Source organism: Canis lupus, chromosome 2 (genome assembly GCF_048164855.1).
Source record: "Canis lupus baileyi chromosome 2, mCanLup2.hap1, whole genome shotgun sequence".
NCBI classification, from domain to species: domain Eukaryota; kingdom Metazoa; phylum Chordata; class Mammalia; order Carnivora; family Canidae; genus Canis; species Canis lupus.
The window spans coordinates 86,081,614-86,095,115 of NC_132839.1; the positions used below are offsets into that span (position 1 = coordinate 86,081,614).

The following is a 13,502-nucleotide window of genomic DNA, read 5'->3' on the forward strand; positions in this document are numbered from 1 at the left end:
CTTGCCTCTGCTAAGCCACCAGCGGGGTTCTGTGGGGGGACCACTCAGCGATCACTGCCTCGTTGGAAGAGTTGGGGGGGCTGGCTCATCACCAAGGGCTCTAACAGTCACTACTTCTAATTATGAGATTATTTTTATGTTTGTTTTCCCCCCTGTAATTTGGAAATATAAATGAGAGCATAAAACAATTAAGCCTCTCACTGCGGGGGCAGACAGTTTGGACTGTACCCACCTCTTTACAGATTTCTTCCCACACTTTTCCCATGACTAATCAAAAGGGATGGCCAGCCCTCCTCACTCTGCTACGTGGAGAAGCTACTTTTTTTTTTTTTTTAATTTTCATCTTTAGGACACTTGCTTTTCTCTTCACCCCCCCGACTCCCCCCCCCCCAATATTCATGTAGTACAAAATTCAAAAGATAAATAAAAATAGATAGCACATGTCTCTCCCTCATCCTGTCTCCTGGTCACTTCGTCCTTCTCCATGTGAACAGCTAGTGGATTCAAGCAAATGTGTATTTGTTTTTCCTTTTTTTAAACTAAAGATTATATTTATTTATTCATGAGAAGTGGAGACATGGGCAGAAGGAGAAGCAGGCTCCACACCCGATGTGGAAGCCTGATGTGGGACTCGATACCAGGACCCCAGGGTCACCCCTTGAGTTGAAGGCAGACCCTCAGCCACTGAGCCACCAAGCGTCCCTATTTTTCCTTTTCTTAAAAAACAACAACAGCAACAACAAAACTCAAATGATACTTCTGAAACTTGTTTAAAAAAAAAAAAACAAAACAAAACGAAACCCTCAAACTTTGGAGATCATTTCATTATCTGTACATGAGGCTCTTACCTGTTTTAATAGCTGTCTAGCCCTCCAGGAGAGGATGTACTATCATTTACTGAACCAGCCCTGTCTTGATGGACATTTAGTTTTCCATCTTTTGCTGTTGCAAATAGTCCTGCAGTGAAAACCTGTACATACATCATCTTGCACAAATTTGAGTATATGGGGAGGATAAAATCCTAGAGGAGGAATTATTGGACCAGAGGGTGGGTGCATTTCTACGTTTGTTGGATACTCCCCGACCGCCGTCCATAGAGATCACTCTCACCAGCAGTACATAGTAAGAGGCCAGTTTGGCGGGTACAGTGTGTTATTGGACTCTTGGATCTCTGTGAACCGAGTAAGTTCAAACTGTGAACTTCTGTGAACCGAGTAAGTTCAAACTGGTATCTTCAGCGTGGTTTCAATTTGCTTTTCTCTTATTATCAGTGGGAATTTGCTTATTGATGAACTCTGTCATTTGCTCATTTTTCTTGGTTGTCAGCTTTGTTTCTAATTGACTGTCAGTGCTTTAAAATAGAAACACACTTCCCTTTTCCAGAAACTTTCAATGATTCTTCAGTGTCAGTAGAATGAGAGTCCACATTCCCTGGGCTGGGATTCAGTGTCCTTCAGAGCCAGGACCTAACCTCCACACACACCCCCCACCCCCCGACCTCATAACCCCATGTCCTTTTGCATCTTTAATCCCATTCTGTTCTCCGGTCAAACCAGTCTGCCTCTATCTAGTATGTCTGCTCTTCCTTAAGCTGTTGACATTGCTTGTGGGGGCTTCCACGAGCCTCTCTACCTAAAGAACCTCTCTTCACCCCTCAAAGCCCAATGAAAACCCACTCTTTCCATAAATTCTAGATCCCCCAGGTAGAATTACCCTCACCTGGGACTGTACTCCATTAGGACTTGCGTCTCTTGCGTCTAGGTTGACAGGAGCCTTGAGCACATTCTGCCTTTGGGTCACTGCTCTTTGTCAACACAATTCCCTGATACCTAGCTTTGTGTCTCAGCCCCTTCTGGGAAGAAAGGGGTTCTTAGCACTTCCTTCTTTAGAAAAGGCCACAGTGACCTTTTTCTTTAGACTTGTAAAAATATTCACAGCATAAAATTTACCAATTTAACCACTCTTAAGGGTATACAGCTCAGGGGCAGCGAGTACATTCACATTGTTGCACAACCATCCCCACCATCCATCTCCAGAACTCTTCTCCTCTTGTAAAACTATCACTCTGTGCCCATTAAACAATAAGTGCCCATGATCTCCCCCCCCCTCCCCTGATCGCTAGCAACCACCAGCCCTTCTGTCTCTATGGATCTGACTGCTCCAGGCACTTCGTACAAGTAGAATCGTATGGTATTTATTCCTTATGACTGGTTTATTTCACTTAGCGTAATGCCCTCAAATTTCACCCATACTGTAGCATGTGCCATACTTCTCTTTTTAAGGTTGAATGAGATTCCATTGTGTGTATATATCACATTTTGTTTTTCCGTTTATTCACTGAGGTGGATGTCTACCTCTTGGCTGTTGTGAATACGGCTGCTGTGAGCATCAGGGTATGTCTATGAACGTATCTCTTCAAGTCCTTGTGTTCTGCTACGTTGGGTATACAGCCAGGAGTGGAGTTGCTGGATCATGTGGTAATCCTGTGTTTAATTTTTTGAGGAACTGATGTACTGTTTGACTCAGTGGCTGCACGATTTTACATTCTCACCAGCCATGCACCAGGAGTCTGGTTTCTCTACGTTCTCTCCAACACTTTATATTTTTGTTTTATTTATTTTTTTGGTTTTGGATCATAGCCATACTAATGGGAGTGAAGTGGTCCAAAGTTACCTTTTTCCTACTGTGTTTTGGATGCCCGAATCACAAACTTTTATTTAGAAGAGCTCTTAGTGCCCGTACATCAGTGCCTTATGCTCAAAACAACATTGCCTTGATCTCATGACCAACTGTCCAAATTTCTTCTGGAAGGAATGTCCGTTTTAAGAGGTCTTCATACTTAAAGAACGAGATAAATAAGCACACAGCTAAAATCTTTCTTGGCACAGGTAACACCATCCATGGTGAGAGAATCAGACAACACAGTCTGAGGTCCAAGCCTTGCCTGTGTGTGATTTGGAGCAGTGGAAACTCCTGCTGGGCCATCCGTCATGCGTGCTTGTGCTGGCTCAGAACTTACGGGAGAGGAAGGGCCAGGTTGGCATCCCTGTCATGTTCCCTCTCGGGTGTACTTTGAACTCGTCTCCCACCCTTTGATTTGGCTGCGTCTGATCACCATTTGAAGTCAGGACAATAGTTTGGAAATGTCTGAAGCTGCTCATCTCTTTTTCACGCGAAGGCAGAGTCGCCGATACTGGATTTGTTGCGAACTAGCTCCTCCATTTGGAAACCAACTCTGGAATGATTGCCACGTAGCTTTGAAAGTCACATTTTGATCAGCAGATGCTACTGAGTCTGGGGAGAGAGTTTAATGTGGCCTAATCTTCATTAGTGTGTGTGTTGGTTTTTCTGTAATTGTTCGGTCGTGGTTTTGCCATCTTGTGCGTCCCACATTCATTGCTTTATGTAGATGCCTATTTTTTATTCCAGGGAAAAAATGCACGTATCTGTTAATATGATGATTTTTAAACTCCCTGTACTTTCTTTCCTTTTTTTTTCCTTTTCAGAACGTTGTCCCGTCTTTGGGCAGGCCGACCTCCCTGACTACGTCGGTGACCCCCAAAGCCGAGCAGAGCGTGGCTTACAAAGACTTTATTTATTTCACTGTCTTTGAAGGGAATGTCCGCAATGTCTCTGAAGTCTCGGTTGAGTATTTATGCTCTCAGCCTTGTGTTGTCAATCTGGAAGCGGTCGTTTCATCCGAGTTCAGAAGTAGCATCCCTGTGTACAAAAAGAGGTGGAAGAATGAGAAGCATCTTCACACCAGCAGGACACAAATAGTACATGTGAAATTTCCAAGCATCATGGTTTACAGAGATGATTATTTCATCAGACACTCCATTTCAGTATCCGCGGTGATACTACGCGCCTGGATTACTCACAAATACAGTGGTGGAGACTTGAATGTTAAATGGGAGGAAAATTTGCTACATGCTGTAGCGAAAAATTATACTCTGCTGAAGACAGTCCCGCCTTTCGAACGCCCTTTCAAAGATCATCAAGTGTGCCTTGAGTGGAACATGGATTATATTTGGAACCTTCGGGCAAACAAGATTCCCCAGTGTCCTCTTGAAAATGGTAGGTCATTTGCCTTGCGAGGAGCCTCGTGCTCATTTCTTCAGATAGCCTGTATCACGAGAGGTTGGCAGGAGAAGGTTCTCGCACTAGCAGGTGGGGGAGGCAAGGAAAACGACGAACACACCGGATCGGCTTTAGGACTCCGGGGGAGAAAGAGGGTGGAAGGAAAAAAGTGAAGAGAGAAGAAACAGTAGTAGAGAATAGAGTGCATTTGAGAGTCACAGAGGTCATGGAGGGACCTTGAGAGGTTTGGCTCTGAAGTTGTCAAAGGAGTGTTAATGCCACCGAGACCGACCCTGGGAACATCTTCCTCCCTCTGTCCCTTCATGAGTATCTGATATTTTTAACTGGAATGTTTTATCCCAGGGGAGATGAGAACCAGAGGAGCCTTTGTGTTGGGCGGGAAGGAAGTATCCCACGGTAGTTTCCAGCCCAGAGCGCATGGGTTCAACTCCTGGCTCTGCCCCTTTCTGCCTGTGTAATCTTGGAATTCTGGGAGCCTCAGTTTCCTTGTCTGTAAAGTGGGGGTGATCGGTAACAGTTCCCTCAGAGCAGAGTTGGGAAAATGAAATGAGATGTAATTTGCTTAACGCATAATCAGCACTCAGTAAAAAAGTAGCCGTGACGATGATAGAGTCCAAACTCTACATTTTATCCTAAATGCCACGTGGTTACAGCCACCGAAGGACCCATGCAGGGGGTTCCCGTGCCTTCCCTTAAGCACCGGGGTTGGAGCTCTCTGGCTGTGCGTCCTTAGGGGAAGTTCTCTCCCTTGGCAAGAGGAGCACCTTCCTATGGGGATGCTGAGCGCCCCCCAGCTCTTCTGCTCATCCCCCGATGGGGAGCTATGCCGGGCATGCTCCCAGGCACTTACCTGGAATCTGACAGTGCTTCCTGCAGTGTAGCCCTAGGACCAGCTGCCAGAGTCACGCAGGGCTCTTGGTGTAAATGCAGATTCCCAGGCCCCCACACAGCCTACTGGGTCAGGAGCTGTGGGGTGCAGGGCCCCGAGATCAGCATTTGAAACACACTCCCATGACTCTGACGCATCTTGAAGCTCCAGGACCTCTGGAGCAGCGGCAGAGCTGGTGGGCTCTTGACCTAGAATGACGGTGGCCCAACCGCCATGAGCCTGTGACAGAAGACGCTTCCTCGGGAGGTGCCTGACCCCTGCTAGTCTTTGAGAGGACTTGCTTTGGGGCAAGGTGACTTAACCCTGAGAAAACAACAGTGATGAGTATTCCCTGGGACCACCCCAAACGGCCCTGCATCTAGAGGAAATGTGAAGGGTCTGTTTAGCCATACGTTATGGTGGGTCAGAGGCCACCTGCTGTAGAACAGATACATTCAGCATTTAAAAAAAATTTTTTTTTTACATTTAGCATTTTAAAAAAACTTTTCTTTATTTGAAATAATTATAGACGTGCAGGAAGTTGCAAAAATGGTAGAGAGCCCCGCGTATCCTTCCCCCAGGTTCCCTCTAATAAAAATCTTTCCTGACTGTAGGATGCTAGCGAGAGCACAAAACTGATGTTGACTTAGACCGTGGACTTTATTCAGAATTCACTAGTTTTTACAGGAGCTCTTGTGTGCGTGCGTGCGTGTGTGTGTGTGCACGCACGCGTGTGTAGTTCTCTGCCCTCCTATCCTGCACTTGGTCTGAGTAGCCTTGTTCCGTGTCTGGCTGATTTCATGGTTGTGTGGTGCTGAAAGTACAGATCTGGAGAGGAGGAAGCCAGACTCCGTTCCCGTGTGCGTGTGAGTTGGGGGTAGGGCGGGCGGGCAATTAAATGTCTGAAACAGTCGAGCTGCCTGCATTTCAATGATTAGTGTGCATCCTTCCTCCACGCAGAACCCCATGCTAGCATCTTTCTGGAATGCCTTCCACGGGGAGACCTAATTTATTAAGGAGAAGGAAGCACGAGGCACATACAAGCCAGGTTTTTTTTTTTTTTTTTTTTTGATTTGCCTCCGATTTTGTCAGGGCGTAATGATTCCATTTCATGTTTGGCAAATCACATATTTCTCACTGAAGAATGACTAAATTGCAAGCTGGAAGTTTTCAGATGAAGTCATTTATGAACTAGCCGAGGTCTTAGGGCCCCTGCCCATACCCTTACGATGTGAACCACCTTTTCTTTCTTTTGTTGTTCCTTCCCGTATTCACTGAGCTTTGCGGAATAGCGCAGTGGGATTTTTCTCTCCACCTTCTTCCAAGCATTACTTTTGGGGTGAGAACCAATCTGATAAAAGCATGATGCAGAGGAAAAACCTTTTCTAATAATTAAAGTCCTCCAAAATGGTTGAGGGGGTTGGTGCTCGTGCACTCTCAAAGCCAGCTCTGTTTGCTGTGATTTGTTCACCGAAAAGGGGAAAATTCCCTCGCCCTCTCTTTAAAAGAGGAATCAAAAGAGCGTCTGCAGCAGCCCTATGGAAAGTGTCCACGACCTTTGTTCTTGATACGCTGTGCGATGGAAGGGGGCCAGGCCTCTGGCTTGTTCTTAGCAGGGGCTTCTTTATTCAGCTCTCGATGAACAAGAGTCAAGTCAGAACAACAAGATGGCATTAGGGAGCCGAGGGGGCGCCTTTCATGTCCGGTCCCCTTGCAGTCTGCAGCCAGCGCTGGTGTGGGGTGGGGGCGGGGGGGAACGTTTTCTGTGTCAAGTGCCTGGTGTCCTACGACGGCTCCACGTCTGGACTAAAGGACGCTGTGACTTGCTTTCATTTTCTTTTTCCTTTATAAAGAGAGAAGAGAGCCAAGGTGCCCCCATGCACGGGGCTGTTCTGTGAGGACGGTTAGAGCCCCTCTCCCCCAAAGGCCCAGGGCCGGCCCCCACCGTGAGGCTGTGCGCCTGGACGCCCGCCCCTCCCCGCGGCCCGCCGTTTATCTGCTTTGCCACGACCGTGCCAGGCCGGGCCTTTGGCCTGATTTTTGGTGGACGTGCAGCAGATTTTTGTCCGGCCCTGCCGAGAAAACCTTCCCCAGATCAGAAGTCGGCAGCCTCTCAGGACACAGGTGTATCCAGGGCTGGCCACGTGTCCTCCTGGTGCACCTGTACCTGCTGCATTCTGGGCACGTGGGCCAGCGGTGGCCAGGCACGCCACACCTAGGGCCCCAAGCGTATTGTCCGTTTCCCTGGGGGAAGGGACCAGGCCTTGGCCGTTGTCCCTCAGTGGTGACACATGTGCCTGACTCACCCATGAACTCGTCGAGAAAAAGCGATGCACCCCCAGGCAACAACTCCAGGCCCACCTGGACCTCTCTTCCTGCCTGTCCCACCGTGCCAGGTCAGCTGGCCCTGTGCCTCCATCCTCGATCGCCCCGCACCACGAGTGTTGCCGTCATAACCGGTGGATGTCACCGCCGGCAGCGGCCTCATTCCCCACGTGGCAGCCAGTGCAAACAGGTGGCATCACCCCCCGCAGGTGGTTCCTCCCACTGCAGTGAGGAAGAGCCCCTCGATGACCCCTGTGCCCAGGGTCCCTGTCCCCTACCCTGCCGCGTCTCCTGACGTGCCCCCCTTGTGCACCTGCTGCAGCCGCGCGGGCCTGCTTCCTGCTCCTTGAGCTTCTCGGGGTCATTCTCCCTTTGGGACACTTACGTTATCGCTCCCTGTGCTAATGCCATGTCAGGAGAGAGGGCTCGCTGAGCCGCTTATCTAGGATGGCAGCCCCACCCCGTTGTTCTCTATCTTCACCCCCCTCCCAGCCCTATCGTCACCAGACTTTGTAATTAAATATGCGTCATTGCTTTCTTTGCCCGGGGAGTCTCTCTGTACTGGGACGCGAGCTCCCTAACGCCAAGGTCCTGGCTCGCTTTGTGCGGTGCCCCCTGCCGCAGCCCCTAGCACCCCGCAGGCATCCAGTGACTATTTGTGAATTGAGTGACAGATGCTCTCAGCCAAGGGGCAAGGACTGCGTGTGACCATCACACTGGGACATCCTCACACAGCTGTGTTGCCACGTTAGCGAGCACCCAGGGGTAGCGGGCGGCTGTCCCTAGGCTCGCACACAGGCCACAGCTGCCCCGGGAGAGCCCTTCTGGGGGCTGTGCTGGTTAAGAATGCAATCTCTTGGTCAGTCATTCTCCTTGGCAACCGCACATGAGCCTCCGCTTTGCCCTGCCCTCGTAGTTTGAGTCTGGGATTCCCCAACCCCCGCCTCGACCAAGTTGATGCCTTTTATGGGAAATAGGCCTCCCCCCTGCCCCCACTGCCGCACCACGTGGCAAAATCATCCTCCTACTTTGGTAGCTGGCTCAAATGTCCACTCCTCCCCTGCCCACCCCCCTCCCCACCGAAGCTTCTCTCTTTTCTTTTTTCATCCCCACAATCAGAAATTAACTCCCTGCCCTCTGGCCTCCCCTAGCTGCCTGTGGGTGCCTGTGTGTCATGTTCAAGTCAGGGAAACAGAGAACATTGAGCACCGGCTAGGGATCAATTTCTCTGCTAGGGCTGGAGGCGGGAAGATACAGACACGGTGCCCCCTGTCTTTAGGTGCCTAAGCAGGAGGGAAGAGCAGCTACCCGTAGTGACAGCTGCTTCCTGAGGCTGAGTGCTCGCGGTGTGGCAGGCACTGTGCTAAACGCTCTATGTATCTCATTTAATCTGCCCAGAGCCTTACTGTCACCTCTACAGGGGAGGAAACTGACTCAGAGAGGGTGGGGGACTTGTCTAAGGTCGCACAGCTCTCCATGATAGAGCTGGGATTTGAACCCAAGGGAGTCTGGTTCCCAAACCCCACAGGGAGCTATTATGCTGCACTGCTGAGGGATGTCATGAAACTATTTACCTATTTTAAGTCCTTCGTTCACTGAAAGAAGTCACTGAGCAGTCTTTACACATCCAGAGCTTCGCTTTCTTCTCAGCAGAGGCGACATCTGAACAGACACTTGAAGGATGAGTAGAGGTTTCATCGTCGGAAAAGGGGTAGAGGGAAGGGTCTCCAGGGAAAAGGAGAAGCATGAACCAAGACACAGAGAGGAGAATATGCATCCCGATGGCGGCAGGGGTGTGAGCCCGCATCTCCCGATGGGAGGGATGGCGACTAGGCCTCATCTTGGCTGCCAGCCCGGAGGAGTAAGAAGGATTCCGAGGCTGAGTCTGTGCCTAGTGCGAGAGTGGCGGGTGATGGGTTCCCGGTGCCTGGCACCGGGTGCAAATGTGGGGGAGCAGCTTCCTGCTCTGTGTTTGTCCTTCGAGGTAGAACCCCAGGTGTGAGTTGGGCGATTCGGGGAACTTAGACTGGAGAAGCAGGCTGGGCCCACACGGACGTGTGTATTAACCGTCTGCCCTGCTGTGCGTCTCTATGAACATTTCTCTGGTCTTTCCGCTTGGGGCAGACACTGGGGAGCGTGGCAGCTTCCTTCTTTTCCACTCTCTCTCTCCCTTTCGTCGACGATCCATTCTCCTCTTCAGAGCCAATGGATTAGAAGTGTGATTTCTTATAACAAAACTCCATTACAACAAAGTCATGGAAGGACAATGTGGGAGCCAGGCTTTACCTGTCCCCGTGAAACTACCAGTTGATGCAGTGAGACTATTTAAGGCAATGACATGATGATACCGTTTATAACTCTGAGAACTATGTATTTGGCACTTTTATTCAAAAGGAGAGACAGAGAGAGACTTAGTTCTTTTTTTCCCTCCAGTTAATCACGGTGGTCTGAATTTCTCAGTAATAACACTAATTAATGCCTCGCATCTGCATGGCCCTTTATGGTTTCCAGAACACTTTTTCCGTGCACATTGTCTCATTTAATCCTCGTAATAGGCCCATGGGAAAGAGTATTATTCTCATCTTTTCTTTTCAGAGGAGAAAACCAAGGCTCAGCTTGTTTCAGGGGAGTCCAAGCTTCCTGATTCCTTCGACTTTGCTATGCCGCCTCTCTGAAATATGCTAATACAGCCCTAACCCAGGTTCTAAATTAGAAAGGAATACTCTTTTTTTAAGTTGAATTTTTACTGATGTGAATCATCCTGTTTTCCTCACCCACTGGACTTTGTGTCTTTGAAGCAGATTGAATAGTCACAGAGGCCCAGGGCGGGGAGGCCTTCTGTAGGGGGCTGGCGTCTTCTCCCGGCCTGCATGGGAATGCTCAGACTTTGTTCTCTGGGTTTTTTGTTTTGTTTTGTTTTTTTGGCCTAAAAAGAAATACATGCACCTGGTAAAAAATTCATAGAGTGTAAAAGGGGTTGGAGGAAGAGTGAGCTCCCACCCACCCTGTGCTCTCGTTCTTTTCCTAGAGGCAAACTCACGGACACTAGTTTCTTGCATCTGCTTCCAGAAATGCTCTCTGCTCCTATAAGCATTAAGTTCATGCCCCTTTCTTCAGACACACATGGGAAGCTACTAAAAACTCTGTCCCGCTCTCATTGACAACACGGCAGAGATTTTTCTATAGGCAGAGCATGTCCTACACGACCTCATTCCTTTCAGTAGCTGCTCAGCATCCCGTTGCCTGACAGCCCATAATTTATTTAACCTGTCCCCTGCTGGTGGTCACGCAGGTCACTTCTAGTCTTTTACTTTTGGCAACAAGGTTTCGTCGAACATCCCTGTACATGCATCTTTGGGCACACCTACAAGTATGTTCAGAGGATAAATTCCTGGGAGTGAAATTTATTTTATTTTTAACACTCCTACTATTGAATATTCCACTGACTTCCTTACTCGCCCACTTCACTGCCTGGTATCCTTTGTGGGGAAGTTCTGACCTAAATCATACTTGCGAGAAAATTGAGTTTTAGTTCTCAGGCTTTGGTTTTAAAGAAAATGGAACCCCTGAACACACGTGCCTTTTAATGTCTTGCATTTGGAAAGCACTCTTGAGATACCTGCGCTCCAGCTTTCCTTCTTCAGGTTGGAACATCTTAGCTTCTTTTCCTCCTGCTGCTACTTACAGACTTACAGTCTGGTTTGTTTTCGTTTGTTTGTTTGTTTTTGCCCCAAGACTATCTCTAACTTCTCCCCAAATGGGCTGAGGTCTCAGCTGCATCATTGTGGATGTGTTTGAAGCACGTCCTGAGTAGGGTTTTGTTACATGGACGTGGGACTGTCCCTGGAGCAGGTGTCCATGTCAGGGCTCTGATCACTCTACTGACCTGGAGAATGGGCTACGTGACTCACCCCAACCGCCCCACTCGGAGGTGATGCTCAAAGTCCTTAAGAGCCCGTATAAGACAGGGTCTCCAGGTCAGGCTCCGCGGGTGCTAGCCGTAGTGCTGAAGCAGGATGGTGCAGGAGGCCCTTGCTGAGCCAACTCTACCCTGAAGGAGAGCCAGGATGGGTAGTGGTGCTGGAGTCGTGGAGGGTCAAGGCAGCACCGACCTCTTTGGGAAGACCTGTGAGATGTGATGTGGTTTAATAAGAAGCCCATTGGTTTGTAGTGGGAGACCAGCTTTGAGTTCTACCTGCATCTCTCACGGGCCGTGCAACCTTCACTTCTTGTCTCCAAATGAAGGAGTTTGTGCCGTACAGATGGAATCTAATCCCTCTTTTTTCTCTAAAATTTGATAAAAGAAAACAAGCAAAAACAGTCAAAGTGGTGGGTTCTAAATCTGACCCGTTTTCCTGGTATTTTTATGTTTGTCGCAATGATGCCTTTTTCCTACCTAACTTCTGCATTCAAGATTAGCCAGAGAAATGGATTTGGGGGAAGGGTCTCAAGGAAGAGAGGCTGTGATCTGATTTCAGAAGCATGGGGCACATTATAGAATTGTGAAAAGAGTTGAACAGGAGAGAGGCAGGTTCAGATCCTGATTGAATAGGATAGGACTGAAGGCCTATTTGTCCATTCATTTATTCATCATTCCCTCAATATTTGTGGAGCCTATCAAGTGTTGGCCACTATGCTGGGCTCCAGGGATGGGGTAATGATTGAAGTAATGTCCCCGCTCTCTTGGGACTTACGTTCTGGAGGAAACTGGGCAAGCCTCTTATCCTCTTTGGACCTAAATTTTGGGCTTACGTGTTTCTACCTGTAAATTCTTTAATGGAGAATGACACTGGTACTATTACTTCCCATTCTAGTGGCCATGGCAGCCATCACTAATGAAACATAGTGCTCCAAGCAGCCCCACAGTCAGATATTAGAAAACAAGCCTAGATGTTGAATCCTAATGTCCTTTCCTGCTCTGAACTTTCATTCTTATTATTTCTAAGTAAGTGGGAAGGCAATATTATGCTGAAAGAAAAATTGCAGGAGAACTCCAAATCATAGAACTATTCAAGCTGTAGATTTTACAAGAAAACCACCATCGCTTTGGTTTTGTTGGGTACAAAAGGTACGTGTTTTTGTAAAATTTATTTTAGATCTTTCTATCTTAGATTTTTTTCCTTCCACATCTTTTGCTGCAAGTTCTCCAGCTCAACCCGCTTTACTTTGATCCCTGGATAAAGGAGAGGCTCATCAGCATTGACTTTTAACTCCTTTCACTTTGGAAACCTCTTTATGAAGCCTCCTTTTACCGGAGTCAGGTTGGACAGAATCAAATCCTGCTCTTTTTGATAAATGTTTCTACTGCACACTAGGTAACTCAACAGCAATCACTAGCAGAAGGCCTCCTAGGGGGCTAACGTGGCCATCTGGTCTTTTATGTTCCACTCCACACGGTGGAAGCCAAACCAAGGTTGGGCTGACAGCAGTCTCTTGGTGATTTTCTCCCTGGATTCCAAAGACACACTTGCAGTGTTTCCATTTCTAATCCCCCCTTCCCTTTCCCATAATAGATCAGCAAGTCCAATGTCCCCAAATTGAGCTCAAATAGTGAAGAATAAAAAAAAGTTTGCGTTGTTTCTGTTGGAATTGATAACTCTATCCTTTGGAGATTTCAAATGCCTCTCTACCTCTCACAAAACAGGGAGATTTGTGGACACTGGGGACAATGTGGCTCTATTTTATTTAATTCTATTAGATATAGGGGTCTGAGATTATGAACACTTTGCTCTTGTGATTTTTAAGTTTTAATGAGCCAGAGCTACCTCCCTCTATAATAAAACATTTCTCTCCATTGAGGAATGACAGCTGGGGTCTTCAGTATTGCAGGCTGAGGTATTGGATAACTTGCACAGAAGTTAACTCTTCCCTTTCCAAGAAGCTGAGGAAAATAGATAATTTCCACCATTGGATCATGGACATTTCAACCTAAGAGCATTTTTTAAAAGAGAAAAGGGATTCATTTCTTTTTCTTCCTTTGAAAGGGGGTTGGGTATGGAAAATATGAAAAAAAATCATTCTGGCCTCGTTGAAAGCAGTGGGTATTAAATATAGATGAGATAATTCAGTTCTCCTTTTAAGACTTGTTAAGGACACCCTGTCTTTTCTAGAGCCACAGAGTTCTCCCACATTTGCAAAATAAAGTGGAAGGCTCCCTAGTTTTAAGGGGTTTGGTTGGCCATTTTTGCCAAAGGTAATGTGTGGAATA

General features: G+C 47.8%; 1 protein-coding gene across 6 annotated transcripts in view; it reads left to right on the forward strand.

Moving 5' to 3' along the window:
- The window catches only part of SEL1L3 (SEL1L family member 3), a 100,953-nt gene that overhangs the window by 11,102 nt on the left and 76,349 nt on the right, over positions 1-13,502 (forward strand). For all 6 annotated transcript variants that reach the window (XR_012022576.1, XM_072808716.1, XM_072808674.1 and 3 more), the window contains exon 2: positions 3,507-4,077. Coding sequence is in view for 5 of the 6 variants with exons in the window: in XM_072808716.1 (XP_072664817.1) it covers positions 3,507-4,077 (571 nt within the window). In the remaining variant the exon portion in view is untranslated. The remainder of the gene's footprint in view (positions 1-3,506; positions 4,078-13,502) is intronic.